Below are 22,504 nucleotides of genomic sequence, written 5' to 3' on the forward strand. Positions count from 1 at the left end.
CACTTACTTTTATTTGGTACTCAGAACCTGACAAGAGTATTTATAAGCAGGAGTAAACAGAATGGAAATTTTGATATTTGAAGACCCGCTATAGTCTCTTTACACTATAAATTTTAATTATAAAATTCTGCTGTGTAAATTAACACTCTTAAATTCTAACCTGATTCTAAAATGTTGACATTCTGGGGGATAGGACAGGAGGATTCTGGATAACCTTTCTTGTTCCCACTCCTACCGTAGCCCTAGCCCACCAAACTAGGGAACCACAGTTAGTGAGATTAAAACAAACTCCGCATCTCCCTTCATACCAGAGCCTCTTTGGTACTAAGCTTTCTGTCTTGGGCTTGTGATCCACGGACACTCCTACGAGTTGATCTTTTTCTTATTAGACTGGATCTTGAATCATTTGAAGACATTTCCAAGGCATCAATTTCACTTTTGGATTCATCAGCTGCATTTTCTAATTCAACTTCATTTCCTGCTGTCTAAAATAAATAAGAAATATGCAAAAGCTCATTAGGCTGTGTGTTAACCAATGAAAGCTAATCACTGAATGTCAGCTATCAAGGAAAACAGTAATTTGTTTAGTAACTGCAGAAAAGGATAAAGCTAATCTGCTGTGTTGTTTTATGTGTGTCTGTGTGTGTGTGTGTGTCTGTGTGTGTCTGTGTGTGTGTGTGTGATATTTGAAAACGAAAACCACCAAAGAAGAATTCCCACTGCATATACCGAAATAATCTGGCATTCATTCCATGTATCTTATCTTCTCACGCCATTTTTTGTGGGTGTTTTGACTCAATCAAGTTTACTCTGGATCAGTGCTTTCAACAGAAATATGGCGCAAGCCATGCTATGAGCCATGTTATTTTAAATTTTCTAGAAGCCATGTTAACAAATGTAAAAAGAAAGAAGTGAAATTAATTTTAATTATATATTTTATTTCACCTAATATATCCAATATATTATTGATATCCCATGATATCATTTCAACATGTAATCAATATAAAAATTGAGATATTTTGCATTTTTTGTACTAAGTCTTCAGAACAAGATGTGCACACTCTACTTAAAACATTCCAATTCAGATTCACTACCGTTTAAATGCTGTACAGGCACATGTGGCTACTGACTACTATAACGGATAACTCACCTTGAAACCTTTTAATTTTTTTATCTGTTTATCCTTCTTTATTTTCCCCTCTTTCAAGAGAGAAAAAAAATCTTAAACACTGGTCTCATCCTGAATCCCCCAGGTGTTGTTTCCTACTTTGTAAGGTAATCAAATCAAATAATATTTATTTTTAGCATTAAACGCAAAATCAGTTTATCACTGAGATGACTTAGGAAAATTCTGAAGTTAAACTATACCTGCATTGTGACAAGTTTGAAGTAAATGCCTTTCTCTTTCATGAGTTCATCATGATTTCCTTTCTCCACAATGACTCCATCATCGAAACCAGCGATGACGTCAGCATTACGAACTGTAGACAAACGATGAGCTATCACAATGGTGGTCCGACCTTTTCTGGCCTAAAGAGAGAGAAATTTGGTTTTTGAATACATTAACAATTACCTGAAGAAACTTAACCGTTCAACATATATTTACTGAACCAATGCTGTGGGCATTGTAAAACCATCAAATCTATATAAGATAGCCTCTGACTTCAATAAATGTATAGACAATTGATAATAGTTAAAAATGATGTTTCCTTGTAATAAATACAAACACAAATATAACAGTCACATATTAATATTATGTAAGCCCCCAAATATTTTATTTAACCTAAATTTGCAGTAATAATCAGGGGCTTGGGCCGGGCGTGGTGGCTCACGCCTGTAATCCCAGCACTTTGGGAGGCCAAGGTGGGTGGATCACAAGGTCAGGAGATCAAGACCATCCTGGCTAACACAGTGAAACCCCATCTCTACTAAAAATACAAAAAATTAGCTGGGCATGGTGGCGGGTGCCTGTAGTCCCCGCTACTTGGGAGGTGGAGCTTGCAGTGAGCCAAGATCGCACCACTGCACTCCAGCCTGGGTGACAGAGTGAGACTCCATCTCAAAAATAAAAAATAAAAAAATAATAATAATCAGGGGCTTGTACAAACCAACAAATTCCTACAGCCCAGGCGTTGGCCAATCAAAACAAACACAGGCCATTGTGCTGTACTGATACACACCGGCTAGTAATCAGCCCTAGGAATTATAATATCCTATCCCGCATGACCCCCTGGATGAACAAGACAGACAATAAATGTGAGGCAGCAAAGTCCAGACCTCAGTGTCACACTGACCTGAAATAAATTTATGAATTTATTTTATCCAATAAAATATTTTATCCAAGGAAACTGTGTGAGACTCAATTTATTCATATGTAAAATGGGGATAATAATAGTATTTACTTCTTAGAGTAGTTGTGATGACTAAATAAAATAAAGCACATAAAGTACTCAACACTGGGCCTTATCCATAGTTAGTGATACTTATTCCTAGGTTGAAGAATTATGGAAAAATTGAAGAGTCACGTAAGTCTCTTTTATTTTCATAAAGGAACAGAGCCAGATATCCAGGCCTTGTCTGAGACTTCTCTAACCTTTGTAACTTTCCCAATGCTCATAATTTTTGTTACTCTATATTTCTCTCTAGTAACTAGCAATACAATTCTCAAAACCACACAACATTTTCAGGATCCATAGGATAAGTAGAAGTGGAAAACTTCAAAAAGAAAAAATACACAAGGAAAAATTAGGTGGTAGAAACTAGAAAATACAGAAGAAAATAGATCAATTTTTGTATCTTTTTAAGAAAAAAGGGGTATGTGGAATTTCCCCTCAAAATTTACACCCTAAAGTATTTTAAAATATAATCTTCTAAAATTGTTTTTATTTATAATTTAATACATAGTTTCACTATAGATTAATAAGGAAACACAGATAAGCAAACCAGTAAGCGGTGGCTCACTCCTATAATTCCAGCACTTTGGGAGGCTGAGGCGGGAGGATTGCTTGAGCCCAGGAGTCTGAGACCAGTCGGGGCAAGATAGTGAGACCTCATCTCTACAAATATATCAAAAAATAGCTGGGGGCTGGGCACGGTAGCTCACGCGTGTAATCCCAGCACTTTGGGAGGCCGAGGCAGGTGGATCACCTGAGGTCAGGAGTTCAAGACCAGCGTGGGCCACATGACGAAACCCTGTCTTTACTAAAAATACAAAAATTAGCCAGGTGTGGCGGTGCATGCCTGTAATCCTAGCTACTCAGGAGGCTGAGGCAGGAGGCAGAGGTTGCAGTGAGCCAAGATTGTCCCACTGCACTCCAGGCTGGGCGACAGAGCGAGACTCCATCTCAAAAAAAAAAAAAAAAAAAACCTTGGCATGGTGGCACACACCTGTGGTCCCAGCTACTTGTGAGGCTGAGGTGGAAGGATCACTTGAGACTGGGTAGCAGAGGTTGTAGTGGCCATGATGGCACAACTGCACTTCAGCCTGGTGACAGAGTGAGAGAAGAAACAAGAAAAGAAAAGATAAGAAAAGAAAAGACAGGAGAGGAGAGGAAGAGAAGAGAAGAGAAGAGAAAAAAGAAAAGGGAGGGGAGGGGATGGGAGGGGAGGGAAGGGGAGGGAAGGGAAGGGAAGGGAAAGGAAGGGAAGGGAAGGGAAAGGAAGGGAAGGGAAGGGAAAGGAAGGGAAGGGAAGGGAAAGAAAGGGAAGGGAAAGGAAATGAAAGGAAGGGAAGGTCAGGAAAGGAAAGGAAAGAAAGGAAAGGAAGAGGAAGAGCAAGAGAGGGAGGGATTGAGGGAGGGAGGGAAGGAAGGAAGGAAGGAAGGAAGGAAGGAAGGAAGGAAGGAAGGAAGGAAATAAAGAAAGAAAAACACAGAGGTGAAATCACAGATTAAGCAAAATGAGGGGAAAAATAGTAACCAGAATCCCATCTGCCTCTATTTTGGTTCACAGAATGTTTAGTAAGCTGCTTTTTTTCTCTCTCAAAAATTTATTAAGCACATTGACAGGATGTTAAGGAACATTCAAGCGTTGTTTTATTAGAGACAGGGAGAGTTGAAACAAATATGAGTTCATCTTTGAATTCTACTGTGACATCTCAACTTGGAACACCTTTGGTTATAATGTCTCCATCTCCACATTCTCGGTCCTCACAGAATTATCCCCGTTACTATCACGTGCTGGAGATCAAATGCACAGTGCCCGGCACACGGCAAACACTCAAATGCTATTTGGTGAATGAGTCATATGGACTCCAGAATTGCAGGACAGTCAAACTCTGTTGATAGTCAATAACCTGTCATGGCTTAGGTAGGTTTTCAGTATCACAGGCTATCTGCCCCTTTCCTGGAAATAAGAGGTTTCTTATTTCCCATAGAGTCTTCAAGTGGCATTCAACACCTTGAAAATTATATACAGACCTTCAGGTTGTATTTTTCTCTTCTTGGCAATATTACAAACTCTCAAAACCTAAATAACAGGGTTATCCACATAGTCAAGTTTTGAAGATCACAATGAAGATGAACTTTCACATGTGTCTATATTTCTATTTTTTAATTTAAAAGATTAGCAAGTGTCTTCAAATGAAAATGTATTCATCAACATTTAAAATAAGATCAGAGAAATAAATAGAAATTGAACAATAAAACAAACAAATAGAAAAAGATTTCAAAGAGGCCCAATGCTTTTATTTTAATAGCTGAAGGAATCACCTAGAAGCTATCAGAAATTTCCTTTTCTAAGACCAATATTAACAAGAATTAGTAGTAGAATGTTCTTATGCTTATAAATCAGGTTGGTTTGAACTAAGCCTCACTGACCTTATCCAGAGCCACCTGAACCACTGCTTCGCTTTCTGTGTCCAAGGCTGACGTGGCCTCATCCAGCAGGAGGATCTTGGGGTTGCGAACCAGGGCACGTGCAATGGCGATCCTCTGCTTCTGCCCACCACTCAACTGGGCCCCTCTCTCTCCAACCAGGGTGTCAAATTTCTACCACAGAAAACCCAGAATGATTTAGCATAAGGACAAGCTATCTCAGCTCATATTTTAAATTGGTAAGGAATCCTATACACAGCCCAAGTCTCACAAGTAATACAGGTCCAGTTCTTTAAATCTTATTTAACACAATAACCAACCTCAGTTTTTAAAAATGTATCTACGACCAGTTGATACTGCTAGAGCTTTCAAATCTGAAGTAATCTTACTTTCCCTTCTTAGGATTTCCCTTCCTCCGATTTATAGTAGTTTCCTAACTTCCTGCATAGTAGGCCTGCATTTTATTTTTTGCACCTCTAGAAAGGCAAAGGGCAAGGACAACTTACATGAGGCAGTTTCATGATAAAGTCATAGGCATTGGCTTCCTTGACAGCTTTCTCAATCTCATCCATGGTGACATTTTCACGGCCATAGCGAATGTTTTCAGCTATCGTGGTGGCAAACAATACAGGTTCCTGACTCACCACACCAATGATTTCCCGTAGAAACCTTACGTTTATGGTCCTAATATCCTGTCCATCAACACTGACCTGGAATAAAAAGTAAGTGTGACTTTCATACATTTGTAATTGAAAGGGCAACATCAGAAAGATGTGCAATGTGACTGCTGATCACCGCAGGGTCTAGCTCAGCATGGGTCATCTCACCATCCCCTCTGTGGGGTCATAGAGCCTCTGCATCAGCTGGACTGTTGTGCTCTTCCCACAGCCACTGTTTCCAACCAGGGCCACCGTCTGCCCACTCTGCACCTTCAGGTTCAGGCCCTTCAAGATCTACCAGGACGAGTGAGAAAAAAACTTCAAGGCAATTCACAGACACAGGATATAGGAACTGACTGTTCACTAGGTTTAAATATACATGCACTTTTTTATAATCTCTACAAGAAAACATCAGAAACTCTTCATTCAATAGATTAATTGTTGATTAATCATTTATCACTGTACCTTAACTTCTTTTCGAGATGGGTAACTGAAGTGAACATTTCTGAATTCCAAATTTCCCTTAATATTATCTGGTTTGTGCCCACTCTTCGAATAGCTGTCAATACTTGGCTTCTAAACAGAATCAAATTTTAAGAGATTACTAGGTTACAATAACTACTTTTAGTGATATTTTGTGGAGAGCTGGATAAAGTGACAAAGAAATTGACTTAACTGGACAATCTTTTAGATAGGTGGATAGATGGCCAACTCAGACTTACATTATCAATTATCTTGAAGATTTCATAAGCTGCTCCTCTTGCATTTGCAAATGCTTCAATGCTTGGAGATGCCTGTCCAACACTAAAAGCCCCAATTAATACAGAAAAGAATACCTGAGGAATGTGAAGAAAAACCATCAGGCTACTGAGATAGTGATAGCAATTTTTTTTCATACTTCTTCTGTCTTTTTCTAACATAGGTAATTAAAATTTAAAATGGCGAGGCAACATATAAATACTAGGTGTTAAAAATATTTTAAAAGTTTGTAACTAACAGTACATTTAATTCCTTTTTTCATTTTTTTTCCTTTTTAAGAGACAGGGTCTCATTCTGTCACCCAGGATGGAGTGCAGTGGTGCAATCATAGCTCGTCATAACCTCTACCTCCTGGGCTCAAGCAATCCTTCTGCCTCAGTCTCCCAAGTAGCTAGGACTACAAGCATGCACCATCACACCTGACTAATTTTTTTTTATTTTTTCTAGAGACAGGGTCTCGCTACGTGTCCCAGCCTGGTCTCCTGGCCTCAAGCAATCCTCCTGCCTCAGCCTGCAAAAGTGCTGGGATCACAGGCATGGGCCACCACACCCAGCCAAGAGTAAATTTCAAATGTGTCACCTCAAAAGGTGTCAAGTGAGGTGATAGATATGTTAATTAGCTTGCTCTGATCACTCCACATTTTGTGTGTATGTGTGTGTATACATAAACATCACATTGTATTCCGTAAGTGTAATGCAATTATGATTTGTCAATTAAAAATAGCATAAAATTTTTTTTAAAAAATTTTAAGACAAGGTCTTGCTTTGTTGCCCAGCCTGGACTGCAGTGGTGCAATCTTGGCTCACTGCAACTTCAACCTCTGGGTTCAGACAACCCTCTCACCTCAGTCTCCGAAGTAGCTGGGACTACAGACAAGTGCCACCATATCTGGCTAATTAAAAAAAAAATTATAGAGATGAGATCTCACTATGTTGCCCATACTAAAAATATTTTGGAAATATAAATACTTTTCAATTTAGAATGCAGAATTAGTCTTACTTGCTCAATAAACAATGATTTAAATTTCACAGGGCTAGAATATTAATAGGATATTTTTATATTTCTTCAATGTCTAGTTTTTTTTTTATTTAGATCATCAGTAAGGTAAAGTGGAAATAAATGCTAGCAGAGGAGTCAGAAGACCCAGTTCTGAATCCTAAATTAGTAATAACTAGTTATATGTTGTTAGGCCATTCTCTTAGAATCTTTGGCTTCAATTTCTTCATTGGCAAAAACAGGCAAGATTCTATCTGTTCTCCCTACCCAGCAATCATAGAGATGTTGTATCATGATAAAACAGCGTATATGAACATTTTTTGTTAATTATAAAGCACACACACCTAAGGCACTGATCCTTTATCAGGTTGTCTTTTTTGCCACAAGGCCGTGTTCTCTTTAGGCCTTTTGTTTTTTTGTTTTGTGCAAATCAGTTTCTTATTGGTAAAGACTTAACTGTGTTTCTCTTTGGGGTTGATGAGAATTAATGTCATTATTCATTTTTTCTAAATCACATGGAATTATATTGCTCAATAATTTACACAGAAGGAACTTTGCTAAGTGATTCTATATTCATTATCTCAGTCCTCAAAACACGCTGAAAGTTAGGGTTCATTCCTGTCATATCATTTGACAGAAGAGGTAGCAGAGGCTTGAAAAGTTTAGCTGGCTGCCCAAATCATACAGCTAATAAGTGACAAAGCTGCCATTTGAATCAAGTTGGTCTGATATCAAACCCCACACTCCCTATTTTGGATGCCTCCAGTTTGTGAAGTATATTCATGCCCAGTGAACACTGGATTTAAACTGCTTATCTCAATCACAGTTAAACAGAAAACATCTGTTATGACAACCAAGGATCACCCACAGCATCACTATACTAAAAAAAAAAAACTTCATGGGAAAAGCCATTCCCCACTGAGCAATGTTGGATAAGGCAAATTTGAAAAAAAAAAAAAGAAGTGATTATTGAATCCATATTACAAATCTGGCTCCTGAAAAAGGGAACTGTTTTAAGGGATTCTACAAAATATCATCTCTCATTGCCTCAATCTATTTCTGCTTGGCCTACGAAAAAGGAACTAAGTGACTCTTCTAACAGTGTATTTTATTAGATCCAGATATGAATTGAGTTTGGTTTGCAAATTATTTCATTGTCTTTAAAATAAAAGAGGATAACATTAAATGGCAAGACTTCTGTGCTTGCACAAAGGTCTATAATGCAGAAAACTTCCAAACAATCTTTTAGGAAGAGGAACAATTTATACTTCCATAATTTGTGAGGTGGATTAGCTGCCATTCGAAATAATTTGAAAAGAAGTCAAAATGTGTATTTTGCCATTTTTGTGAATAGTAAATCAGAAAATAAAAGTGAAGTGTTTAGCAACAAGTTTGGCACAAATAATCTCAACAAATAAAAGTTCATGCTATTGAGATTGCTAATGTTAATATTATTTAGGCTACAGGATAAATTGTGCAAGATATCTGCAAAAACAAACAAGCAAATAAACAAAAAACTGGTTGTCGGATACATCTAATTTTTTTCCACTTTTTTTTTTTTTTTTTTTTTGAGACAGTCTAGCTGTGTCACCCAGGCTGCGGTGCAGTAGCGCAATCTCGGGTCACTGCAAGCTCCGCCTCCCGGGTTAAGGCCATTCTCTTGCCTCAGCCTCCTGAGTAGCTGGGACTACAGGCGCCCGCCACCACGCCCGGCTAATTTTTTGTATTTTTTGTAGAGACGGGGTTTCACCATGTTAGCCAGGATGGTCTCGATCTCCTGACCTCGTGATCTGCCCACCTCGGCCTCCCAAAGTGCTGGGATTACAGGTGTGAGTCACCGTGCCTGGCCTTCCACTTTTTAACCTAGTAGTGCATATGTCTGTAGTATTCAACAGTTGTTCAAAATATATTCTTCTAAAGTCAAGCCAACATTACTGGATTTCATTGGCATTTTATAATAATGGTTCATTTCTCAATGTAAACCACTTACAGTGAGTACTTGTCCAATAGAATATTCCCCTGACAGGACCAAGGTGGTCCCATACCAGAAGGCCAGAGCATAAGATGCATAGATCAGCAGGAAAGCAGCACCTATAGAAATATTGGCTGTAATAGCTTTCTTTATCCCAATTCTTTTAGCTTCTTCTAAATTTTTGTTGTACCTGAGAAAAAGAACAAAAATGATCACATATACATTTTATGAAAACATGTCGATATAGCATGATAGTTACAGAGTGGCTAGGATGTGTTCAGTCCTGTGATATACATGCATTTTGTCCTGCTGCTCATACATTGACCCTATATAGTAGTACTGTTTTACTCCCTTTTTGCAGAAGAAGAAACTGACATTTATAGAGATTAACTTATTTGTGGGGGAGTCTTCTAAAATTTCCTTCTCTGGCTTTAGCAATAGCAAATAAGTGAAGCAATATTTAGCAAACTTCTAAAACTTACATTGTTTCATACACAAGACAAAGTAAAAGCCATGGAAAAAACCTGTGTCTTTCCTTCAAAATCTGCATGCCTCTTTAATTAATAAAATGGAGAGATAATGTTAGAAAGTACTAAAAAAAAAAAAAAAAGGGGACAGTCATTTAAATCTCTGAACATTAAGGAAGTTTGGAGACAGTTTGCTCTCTGTCCTGCCTTCCTCTAGGACTGTCGGAATGACCAACTGAGAGGTTACATGTGTGAGAGCATTTTGAGAGTTCTGAATTGCCATGTAATACTTTTTACATTTAAATAAGCTGTACAATTTATCTTACTTCCGTAGACATTTATTTTAAAAATCACTGACCTACAAAAATTATTTGGCTTACAGGTTTATAAAAGCACATCATTATTCATCAGCATTCCCTCTCTTCCTTCTCCTTTCTACATATTGACTATGTGTCCTTCCCTCTATTAATGCTCCCAACACTTGTCATGCCATAGCTGCCAGCTGCTGAACTAACAGGATCTGACCTGGTGGCTTGGGCCATCCACGGCTTCTGGCTAACTCAAGGGCTGAGAAAAATTAAATTATTAGCATATCTATAGCCCTGAACCCATTCATAGCACAAAGGCCTACCCTACATTAACCAAACCTGGTGAGGACCCATTAATACTTCTTAGAGCAAATATAGGAAATTGTACAAAAGGGGCAAAAATGAGCAAATAAAAAAAATCAAAAAACAATGTTGGAGTCACTGACAGATTTTATTTCTGCAGTTCTAATGACTTACAGGTTATTCCCAACTGATAATTCAATTATTTTTTAAACCCTCAGAGGGTGGTCAATTTTTGACGGTAAAGTTAAAGGAGATGATGTCTATAACTCGACCTTCATTTGAAAGGAACAGAGAAGACTACTCTGTTTAAGAGGATAGCTATGGAGATAAGCTAATGGAGCCCAGAGTTAAAGAAAAATAAGGAATTTTGCAAATGTAGAACCAAGGTAAAAGGATTAGAGAAACAGGACAGATTGCCTTAAATCCGTCTGTATTTTCTTAATCGCAACTCCCTGCCGAACCTAGAGCATTGCCTTGGATAGAGGAGGAGCTAATAATTGTTGAAATTCATGAACTTACTTCCATATAAAAGTCATACTTTAAGGTCTTTGATCCATAAATTCACAACTATATAAATATTATATAGTATTATATTAATTTCCTTTGGAGAACTTGTTCCATTAACATGTACAGCAGAGCTCAAGCACTGTCCAGATATGAACATGCATTGTTTCTTGCTTTCATGACTACTTTAACTAGGTACATTACAGAGTTACAAAAGCATGCCAAGTGAAATTTACATCACTACCGTGTTCACTAAAGATGAAATTTAAACAGAACTTCATAGTGACAACATAGCAACACATCATTAGTTTCTACCCCCCAAAATGTAAATCCTCAACTTGCCAGTTATCATCTGAACAGAAAAATTATTTTTGAGAAACGTTTCAATTACTTATATACACACATGCACACACACACAACACACAGACACATACGTATCTCTCACTTTATGAGTTGATCTGAGGTAAAAGCTACCACTGGGCATAACTTACATAAGAATATATTTAAGGACATTTAATACATATGTACTATACTCTGTTATCTCCTTTATTTCAGTTCTCGCTTACCAAGACTAACGTAGAAACCAGTCTGATGTTGTCCTATGCAGCCAGAGGAAACATTTGCACAGAAGCACAAGGAAGAAAATCATTTAGACATCAGAAAGGAGAAATAAAGGAAAGAAGGGGGCAAAGGGAAATGAGATATAAACAATACTCCTTTTCCATAAGCTCTTTGTTGTTTTTCCATACAAATGCCATACATAAAACTAGATATTAAAATCATCCATTCATCAAAGGCTTTAGTACAGAAATGGTCATGAAAGTAGGAATGACTAAAAGAGACTAAAGTTATATAACAAAACCATTGGTATGTAGGAAATATGACTCTTCTTAAATATTGTGAAAATATTCATCAATAATGCAAGTAACTACTTTAAGAATAAGGAACAATTTTGGTTAAGCAAACAGAAATAAATATTAATAGATAAATATATTTTCAAGGCACATAAAAGAGAGAAAAATATTTTTAAGTGAAAAGGAACAAAACTATTCTATACGATTGAATGGAATTTATTTTAACTTCTGGTTAAATTTCCATTCAAAGAGAGCCAGCTTCCCTCCTGCACTGCTAATTTGAAGAGAAAGCCAGATTAAGACCTCAATTACTTTATGTAGAAGCAGAGAAGGGAAGGAGAAGAACAGGAAAGAAAACTGATTATGTCTGGCCTAAGAATAGTCATCAATTCTACTTCCAAGTTATATCCCAAATCTAGGTACCTGTCACCCCTCTCCTGCCTCTGCTCCAGATCAGGGAGATGCTCTGGCCTGGACCATTCTGCCAGCCTCCCCACTGGTCTCCCTGCTTCCACCCTTTGACTTCTCGCATCCATTCATGAGACCCATTACAGACAAACAATCTGAAAACATAACGTGGATAGTCATTCCTCTTTTTAACACCCTCAACCACTCCCCTGTGCCCTTAGAATACAATCCTAACTCTTCATCATGGCCCACCATCCCCACATTCTGGCCCCTGCCCACCCCAATCTCCCCTCATTCAACTGAGCTTCAGTCATGCAAGCCTTATGACGTTTCGTAGAACATACTAAAGTCTTGGCCACCCCAGGAAATTTGGAAGACTCTTCTTCAAACCCATCCCATCTCTGTCCCCACCATGGCTTGCTTTTTCTCATCCCTCAGGTCTCAGCTGAGATGAAACCTCCTCAAAGAGGCCTGCCCCAACCACCGTATTTAAAGTTAACTTGACCATTCATCATCCTCACACTCTTTGATTCTTTCAGATCACATTTTTAAATCAATATTTTTATTTTTTTCTTTGACGATTCCTTATATTTCTTCCTCCCTTTCTCCATTCCTTCCATTTTCATCCATTTTACTATTTTGACTGAAGATCACAAAATATCCTCTGTTTCTGATTCACAGCTGAAAACCTAGAGCCCTAGCTTTGTTTAGAACTTTATAAAATAAAAAAGAAAAGAAAAGGAAAACCTAGAACCTAGCACAGTGCCTGGCATGTTGTAGGTGCTGAATAAATTTGTCAAATAAATAAACTTTAAAGAAATGGCCAACTTGGGAAGGACATTAGGCCATCAGTTTGTAGTCTTACGTCAACTCTTGATCTCCAAGCAAAATTAGTTTCAGTTCTCTGAAGGAGACTGCCCTTTCAAAGATACATTCAAGTAACTTATATTTTCTGAAGAAATGATTCCACATGTAAAATACTACTTAGAGCAAATATAGGAATCTCTGGATATAGCTGTGTAAGTCCATTTGTTTATTCTTATAATTAAAATTTGATCATTTTTGCTGGGAAAAATATTTTCATATCTAACTAATTAAAGCACTCCATTAAATCTGAATTCCTTTAAACTTTCAGTGAACTAAAATATCAGATTTATCTAAGTTATAAATGTTGGGCTTCACTCCCACAATGTCCATTTCCTCCTTCTCAGGTTTTATTCCATCCATCATTATAGTTTTTGTTGCTAATAATGTCCTTAAAAATATTGTCAGTTCCTCAAATTTAAGATGTCTTTAATTGTAGCAAGTACTGGTATTCTGTCATTTTATAAAGCATTAAGAAATGAGTTTAATAGAACATTCCATATGCAGCTAGGACTCAAAGGGCTATACCTCAGTATATTAAGCAACACACAGCAGAACTTGCATGTCTCAATCTTGGCACCAACCAGGTGAAGGAAGGAAAAAAACCTCCCTGAGAATCTGGACCACAAAGTAGGACTCATGCAAGTCTGAGCATGAATTCACACTACCAGTGTTGTCCAAAAACAACTAGACACATAATTTAATGTAAGGTGGTCTCAGGTTAGCAGTGCCCTTGGTGAATAGCAGAAGCAAACATAAATCCTGCCTGATAGAATTGGACTTCAATCCAGATCCATAGCAAATTTAAGATGGCACTGACTATTAGGTTTATTTCAATTTCAGAGATGATGGATTCATTCTGAATGGATGAAATACTATATATTTTCTAATTGTTCATTCCTGGTTTACAGGAATGCCATTTATTCTGAATAATGATAGGTACCCAGAGATCTTATTGTATTTTGTTAGCTTATAAAACCTACTGGAATTTCTGTGTAGACAATCTTATCGTCTGTGAATAACGACAGTTTTCTTCCTATTTTCCAATCCTTACTGTTTTTCTTTTTCGTTTTCTTTTTTTCATTCTTACTCTTATTTGTTTTATTGGTCTTATTATCTAGTACTAGTACAACAGTACATAGAAACGATAGTAAACACATTTGCCTCATTATTTGTTTTTTATTTTTTAAATTGACAGACAAAATAGTATGTATTTATTTCATTCATTATTTTAAGTGTTAAAATATTTTTAATGTTTCACCACTAAATGTTTCCTGCGGGTCTCTAATATATTAAGAAGGTTGTTTCTTATTCCTAGTTTTACGAGTTTTTGTCATGAATCATATATAATTCATGCTTTTCCCCTTACATCACAGCAAATTTTTTCTTTTAGTCTATTAATATGGTTAATTATATTAATAGATTTCCTAATGTTAAAACCATCTTTCCATTCATAGGATAAAGCCAACATGTTCAGGATGTTTTCAATTTGGTATTTTTCACATGGATTTATTTAGCTAATTATTTATTTATTTATAATTTCTGCATCTATGTTTTAGGTGAAACTGTCCTTTAGTTTTCCTTTCTCATATTATATCTGCCTGGTAATATAGTATCAAAGTTACACTAGCCCCATAAAATGAACTCACAACTTTTTTTTTTCCATTTTCTACAACAATTTATGTAAGATAGGGTTATCTCTTTCTTGAAGTTGTGGTAGAACTTGCCTACAAAATTATCCAGACTTGTTCTGTGATTTCTGCTTGTGGGAGATAAGCAGTGGAAAATGGAGATTTTTAACTTTGAATTCAATTCTTTTAACGATTATGGGTTTACTCAGATTTTCTCCTTCTTAAGTGAGAGTTTTAACCTACATTTTTCTAGCATATTATCTATATCATGAGGGTTTTTAAATTTATTGGTATAAAGCTGCAATTTAAAAATAGATTTTTTAATCTGTTACAAGTTTTCCCTATTCATTCTTTTTTTGTTCCTGATTAAACATATAAAATAGTTATTTATAAGTCTTTTTAAAGAATTAGTTTATGGATTTGTCAATCTTCCACTCTTTTGCCTTTATTTTCTATTAAATTAATTTTTGCTCTTACCCTTATTATTTCCTTCTAATATTTTATTTTTCTTTCTCTAACTTCTTGATTTAGATGTTTAGTTCTTTAATTTTCAATAATTTTGTATTTCTTCTACCAGATACTCTGGTATCACTGGATTAGGACTCATTTTTAATGTGAAATCCTCAGCTTTGGAGAGAGATTGTTTCCTAGTTCACAGAGTAGTATAAATTCAGACCCCAACTGCAGATAGCAGTCAGGCCTGAGAATCTAACTTCTATGGGGAGATGTTTTCCTCCAGCTGAGAAACCAGGAAGAAGCTGTTAAGTTTTGTCTGTCTTCCAATGCTGTTGGGCTGTTGGGCATATTATTTTTCTGGTCCACCTTTTCTCTGAGGAAAACTGGAAAAGAATTCCAAACTCAAAACTTCATTATGTCTCTGCTCAAATATCAACTAATCAGAAAATATTTTTCTGAATAACTTATCTAAATAGTATCCTCATGATTCTCTTATTTTATTTCCCCAAATAATATTTACCCCAACTGGTGTATTACCTATTTGATTATTTGTGGTTGTCTGTAACCTTACCACCCCCATTAGAATTTAAGCTCCATGAGAGCCGGGGATTTATTTCATTGAATATTTGCTCAGTCATTAAGCAGGACTCCTCATTTTATTAGCCAGACATCTTTTAAAGCAAAAGCAAAGACTTTAGCAAAAATCAAAATGGAACATAGATATTGCTTTCCTTTGAACTATGGCACTTAACCATTATAAATTATTCTCAGAAGACATATATTTATATGTGTGAATATACCATAGAACAAAAGTACTCCAAACACATATGCACAGTTAAAAAAATTATGCAATGAATACTCATGTAAGTATACCTGAGATCAAGAAACAGAACACTGCCAGAACCACAGAATCCCCTGCTGTGTGTTCGGCTCTCCTTACACAACTTCTCATCTTCCCCAGAGCTAACCATTATTCTGATTTCTGAAAATTCCCTTGGTTTTCCTTATGGCTGTACCAAACAATGTATAACCCCCTTAACCAATACAGTTTACTTTTTCATACTTTCAAAGATATGTATATTCATAAGATTGAAGTGTTATAGCATCAGAATATTATAATTTATATTCAATTTTACATAAAATCTGTTGCTGCTTAGAAATAAGTAATCTGATTTATATTCTAAATTTCAATAAATTACCATCTATGCTTTCAGAAATCTAATAAAAGGGAACAGTTGTAAGCATAATACTAAACAACACATAATATAAAAGATTTTGAACTTTTGTACACATAAGTGCTTTTTGGTTATATTTTTATCTTCCAAATCATGTAGCATATGTCAGCTGAATAGGGGCAGAAAGGAAAATGAACCACAGATTCAAATGTCCCCATAGATCTTACACAAAATACTCAGTCAATCTTAGAGAATCACTAATTAACTTGATATAGGAAAAAAATCAGAGGTATAAAATACATTTCAGTCTTAGGAAACTATTTTTATGTTATTGCCCATCTAGAAAACTCTTTGAATTAGCAGATAAAAGAAAGGTACAATTAGAATTGCAACTTCTCCAAAATATTAGTTATGCTGTAATATATCCATTAAGCTATTTAAGAAAACATATATATGGGAGAAAATGCTTATAATTAACACTATCAATCTGAAGGGCATTTGAGAAGACAGAATTTAACATATCTATCCATTTAAAAAAGAAACTCAAACCTTTCAAGTTCTTTCTTTTGTCCTCCAAATGCAATCACAGTTCTAATTGCTGCCAAGACCTCTTCAGCTACTGCTCCAGCTTTTGCATAAGCTAAGAGTTCTTTATCAGTAAATGAAGATAGTATCTGTTTAAAAATACAATTTTGGATCATGAAAAAAAAACACGTTAATTTTATCTTTTGTAAAGTAAAAATAAATGTATACATAAATGCTGCTTATACATTAATGCGTGTGTAGAGCAAAATCTGTCTTTTACTTGCTTTGGTCTGTATTAACAGCCACTGAAGTAAACCTCTCCCTGAAACCAGCCACTGATGCATGAACTTGGGTCCCAGAGGGTCCTATTATGAAAGCTGGATCAATTGCAATGGGAAAAGGGCTAACGTTATTGTACCTAGAATGCTGAAGTGGTCAACTACCTAAATAAAGATTACACATGACAGGCCAGGTGTGGTGGCTCACACTTGTAATCCTAACATTTTAGGATGCCAAAGATGAATAATTGCTTGAGCCCAGGAATTCTAGACCAGCCTGGGCAACATGGCAAGACCCCGCCTCTACAAAAAATTTAAAAATTAGCTAGGTGTGGTGGCACATGCCTATTGTCTCAGCTACTCAGGAGGCTGAGGTGGGAGGATCGTTTGAGCCTAGGAGGACGAGGCTGCCGTGAGCAGTGGTTGTGCCACTGCAGTCCAGCCTGGGCAACAGAGTGAGACCCTGTCCTCCCCACCCCTCCCCCAAAATTACACAAAACCAATTTATTTTTAAAATTCTGATTAAATAGAATTATATTCTTTCAATAAAAAATTCATAGGCACTTGTGGACTCATTTATGTAAGTAACATTGATCTATCCCTTCTTGGCATAAAAAGCTCAAAGTTGTTTGGGTTTTGACAGTGGATTTCTCCCTTTCCTGTGTGTGAAAGTAAAAGGAGCTATGACAGCTAGAGGAATGGGTGGATGAAGGCAAATGAACATTGATTAGTTATGTTCTAAGTGCAGACATTGTGCTGCACGTACCTAGCCTCTTTAGTACCCAAAATAATATTCCATTGATTCACTAGACATTCCTGACTTCTCAAAGCAATCTTCCTGGGGCTGTCCCACCATATTTGCAGAACCATTCACGGTAGGAGGTCTGAGATAGGGTGGCCAGCGCCATCCCTTAACAAACATCTGTAGAATAGAGGAGGCTCATACAACATGCTTTAGGAATGTTTTTCTGCTCCTTCTGAAACCTCATGGTGCCACAACAATTGCCACAATGGAGGCAACCAAAAATAGGAAGATCACTTCAAAGTGATACTTTAAAGAAATACTTTAAAGTTAGGAGTTTTTAAAAATGTTATTTTAATTTATTATTAATATATCAAACACCACAATGAATTCTACAAATCTAGCTCCCTTTTCCTTCTATGACCTTCCATCATTATAAGCAGACAAAAGTATGGTTGAATCTTCATTAAGTGTTGTGTTTTTCAGGAGATCATGTCTGTGAAAAGAAAAAAAAAAAAAAAGACCCTCTAACCTATCCTATTATCAAGGATATGAAAAGGCCAGGTGTGATGACTCACACCTATAGTCCCAGGACTTTGGGGTGACAAGTGGGAGAATCACTTGTGGCCAAGAGTTCACGACCAGCCTGGGCAACACATAGAAACCCCATCTCTACAAAAAAATTAAAAACTAGCTGGACATGGTAGTACACAACACAGTCATGATGCAGAACAATTCAGTCACAAGGATCCCATCAGAGAATATTATGAATGCTTCTGTGCACATAAACTAGAAAATCTAGAATAAATGGATAAATTACTGAACACATACATCCTCCCAAGACTGAACCAGGAAGAAATAGAATCCCTGAACAGACCAATAAAGAGTTCTGAAATTGAGGCAGTAATAATAGCTTACCACCCCCTAAAAAAGCCCAGGACCAGATGAATTCATGGCTGAATTCTGCCAAATGTAAAAAGAAGAGCTGATACCATTCCTACTGAAAATGTTCCAAAAAATTTAGGTGGAGGGACTCCTCTCTGACCCATTCTATGAGGCCAGAATAATCCTGATACCAAAACCTGGCAGAGATACAACAACAAAAAAACTTTGGGCCAGTATCCTTGATGAACATTGATACAAATATCCTCAACAAAATCCTGGCAAACTGAATTCAGCAGCACATCAAAAAGCTTATCTACCATGATCAAGTAGGCTTTATCCTCAGGATGCAAGTTTGGCTCAACAGATGTAAATCAATAAATGTGATTCATCACATAAACAAAAGCACATGCTTATCTCAATAGATGGAAAAAGTCTTTCAATAAAATGCAACATCCACTCATGATCAAAACTCTCAACAAACAAGGTACTAAAGGAACACACCTCAAAATAATAAAAGCCATCTATGACAAACTTACAGCTAACATTATACTGAATGGGCAAAAGCTGGAAGCATTCCCCTTGAAAACTGGCACAAAACTAGGATGGAATCAACCTAAATGCCCATCTATGATAGACTGGATAAAAAAAAATGTGGTACATAGACACCATGGAATACTACACAGCCATAAAAAAAATGAGATCATGTCCTTTGCAGGGACATGGATGGAGCTGGAGGCCATTATCCTTAGCAAACTAACTCAGGAACAGAAAACTAAATACTGCATGTTCTCACTTATAAGTGGGAGCTAAATGATGAGAACACATGGATACATAGAGGGGAACAACACACACTGGGGCCTATTAGAGGGTGGAGAGTGGGAGGAGGGAGACAGTCATTAAAAATAACTAATGGGTACTAGGCTTAATACTTGGGTAATGAAATAATCTGTATAACAAATGCCCATGACACAAGTTTCCTATGGAACAGACCTGCACTTACACCCCTGAACTTAAAATAAAAGTTTTAAAAAGTTAAAATAAAATAAACCTGCCTTACTCTAGCCGGCAGTTGTTCCATTGAAGTTTAGCATGATAGTATTGGCCTACTTTTGTGAGCTGTGGTTCCAGGAGCGGTTTAATATTCAGAGTGTTTGTAGTATTATTTTGGTCGGCTTGATTTATGTGAAGCTTCTGGGGCTCCCACTGGCCCCTGCTTCTGCTGCTTCAGGGAGTGAAAGTGGTTTTTCAAGATCAGACTGCCAGGTCGGGAAGAGTGTGGTGGTTTCCTGTACCAATGCCCTCTAGTGGCCCAGTGTCTCTGGGCGCTGGGAAGACAGTCTTGGGCACAAAGTACAAAAGAGGCTTCCTGGGCCAGGTCACTTGCTGTGATTGGGTCCCTTTCTGCTATATCTATTTGCTTCTGTGTCTCTAGGTTTGAAGGTAGAGCCTCAGGCTCACAGACACAAAGAGGCTTCCCAGACACAGAGTGAACTACATTTCTTTTTTGATATGATTGACATCCAAAGAATTTAAGAAATTTGTTTGAAATGATATCAAAAGTGTAATGCTGAGTGAGGATTAAAGCTTAGGTCTCTAGCAGCCAGCCTGGGGCTCCTTTTACTAAATAAATGACATGTGAAGCAATGCATAATTAATCATTAAAAGATTAACTCATGGTCTGTTTTTAATCTTAAAACAGACATCAAAACATTTTAAGTAATTTTTCAACAAATACTGATGTGAAGAGTTTGCCACCTAACTTGCTTAACATGCTAGTATACAGAAAAATCAATTGACAAGAAGCTTTTGCCAAATATTTTAGTTAACTGATAATCCCCAGAAACATTATTTGAACTCTATGTTACTCTGAGCAAAAAATTAACAGAGACCTGAGAACTTCAGTTTCTTTCTCTGTAAAGTGAGATAATACCTATACTTCAGAAAGATAACACAGGCATTTGCGTGACAATAAATGCTCAATAAATGATAATTATTATTTGCAGAAACAAAATAATATCCATTATACAGGTTAAAATTTCTACAGTTTCTTAATACTTACTACCTGACTTATTTTGTATGATGCTTGGTTTTGGTTGTCCATTCATTACTTTTGCTACATGAATTTATATTGCCTTATCTGAGTTGTGTTGAACTCCACAAAAATTACATACTGGGCCAATTTCTCTACTGAAAATACACTCATATCAAATCAGTTTAAAATTAACACCATGTTCACCTTGAAATGGAAAATAAGTTTTAAAAGATCACTGGAAACGTGTGCTGGGGTACAGAGGGCCACTTCTACCTCTCTGCCTTCATGACAGGAGAGAGAGCTGAAGGCCAAGGATTTATATGCATCCTTAGGGACTAGAAAGTATCTGTTTTCTTAAATTATTTTATAACCAAAAATTTAACTGTGTTTGAATGCTGACAAAACTGTAAAATCAATTTAAAACTTAAACAAAAATCTAGAAAGCCAAAAACATTAAAGTAAAAAAAATGTTAATTGAATGGGACATCTGTTGTTCACTAAACTTGAGTCTCTACTTGCCGTGTGAATGGGGCATCATCCACTAGAGAGCATGGTTCTTTGGAGTTCAAGTTTTTTTTTTTGTTTTGTTTTTGTTTTTGTTTGTTTATTTGCTCGTTTTCTTACAAAGGCAGAAGGTAGATATGAGAGCTACATTCTTCTTTCTCTTCCCTTCCCCAAATAATCACATGGCCAAGAACAGCATGGAGTCTTGGCAGGGGTAGTACTCAGTGAGGCTGGATATGCTTATCCAGTTGATTTTGAACAGAAAACGTAAAAGTAACAAGTACAGAATCAGAGTCATCATGTAGTAAAAAGACCTTTCCGTAGGGTGAGAGCAGGAAGGGAGAAGGTGCAGTTCAAAATCTGGATTCACAGGCTTCACCTACCTTTGCCCAGACAGCAGCTGACAGTCCAAGAACAGGACTGATGGCCAAAATCACAAGGGTTAGCTTCCAACCACGTGTAAATCCTACTATAAACCCAGTGAAAAATGTTGCCATTGACTGAAAGAACATTCCAATTTTGTCACCAATTCCTTCATTAATCTTGGAGACATCACTAAAAGAACAGATAGTGTTAGAAATAATTGTCAGAATTGTAAACATCAACTTTTCTCGTGAAGCCTGTTTTGAGTGTAGGGTAGTTTATGGCTAGAGTATTTTGTGCCTATGCTTTGTTTTATTTAGCAGGGTAGAAGTTTCTACTAGGATATTTGTCATTAACAACAAAAATCCATAGCCCACATGGCCCCAGGAAATGGACATCGTGTACACAAGAAGTATTCAACCTAGGAATTTCAAATTGCTCAGAAATTTCCTCAGAAAGTATCTTGTTTTGCTCTACTGCACATTCTCAGAGGATTTCTTCATTCTGGCAAAGCCCAGTCCTTCATTTAATGCTAGTCATGCAGGTCCCCCCATACCCTGTCAAGGCACTGGGAACAAAAGGATGCACACGACATTGTTGGTGCTTAGAAGGAATTTTGTCTCATAAGTACCTTTGAATGATACACTAACACCTCCTAACAGATGTGATGACATCTATTTCATTTTACTAAGGATAAGAACCACACCCAAGTTCAACATAAAACTAAATACTTACTCTGTAAGTCGGGTGTTAAGCTCCCCAACATCGTGCACATCAAACCAGCCTATCTCCTGTCGCATTATAGCATGAAAAAACTGCTTTCTAATTTTGTGTATTTGTCTTCCAGCTGCCAGGCACCAAAATGAAACCTGAATGTAAGCAGCAACCAGCACCCCAGCACCAATTCCACTGTAATAATAGGCATACCTGAAAAACAACAAGAACACTGCACATGCTCTCTGTTTCCTAATCAATGTACCTTTTCCAAAGAGACCACTCATTCC

At 36.9% G+C, this 22,504-nt stretch overlaps 1 protein-coding gene across 3 annotated transcripts in view; it reads right to left on the minus strand.

Moving 5' to 3' along the window:
* The window catches only part of ABCB1 (ATP binding cassette subfamily B member 1), a 208,404-nt gene that overhangs the window by 40,639 nt on the left and 145,261 nt on the right, over positions 1-22,504 (minus strand). For all 3 annotated transcript variants that reach the window (XM_034964364.4, XM_008976306.6, XM_055114636.3), the window contains 11 exons: positions 22,236-22,427; positions 21,521-21,692; positions 16,721-16,845; positions 9,220-9,391; positions 6,196-6,309; positions 5,939-6,049; positions 5,642-5,767; positions 5,321-5,524; positions 4,818-4,988; positions 1,369-1,530; positions 309-485 (listed from right to left, as the gene is read on the minus strand). In XM_034964364.4, coding sequence (XP_034820255.1) covers positions 309-485; positions 1,369-1,530; positions 4,818-4,988; positions 5,321-5,524; positions 5,642-5,767; positions 5,939-6,049; positions 6,196-6,309; positions 9,220-9,391; positions 16,721-16,845; positions 21,521-21,692; positions 22,236-22,427 — 1,726 coding nt within the window. The remainder of the gene's footprint in view (positions 1-308; positions 486-1,368; positions 1,531-4,817; positions 4,989-5,320; positions 5,525-5,641; positions 5,768-5,938; positions 6,050-6,195; positions 6,310-9,219; positions 9,392-16,720; positions 16,846-21,520; positions 21,693-22,235; positions 22,428-22,504) is intronic.

The sequence above is a fragment of the Pan paniscus genome, chromosome 6 (genome assembly GCF_029289425.2).
Source record: "Pan paniscus chromosome 6, NHGRI_mPanPan1-v2.0_pri, whole genome shotgun sequence".
Classification (NCBI taxonomy): domain Eukaryota; kingdom Metazoa; phylum Chordata; class Mammalia; order Primates; family Hominidae; genus Pan; species Pan paniscus.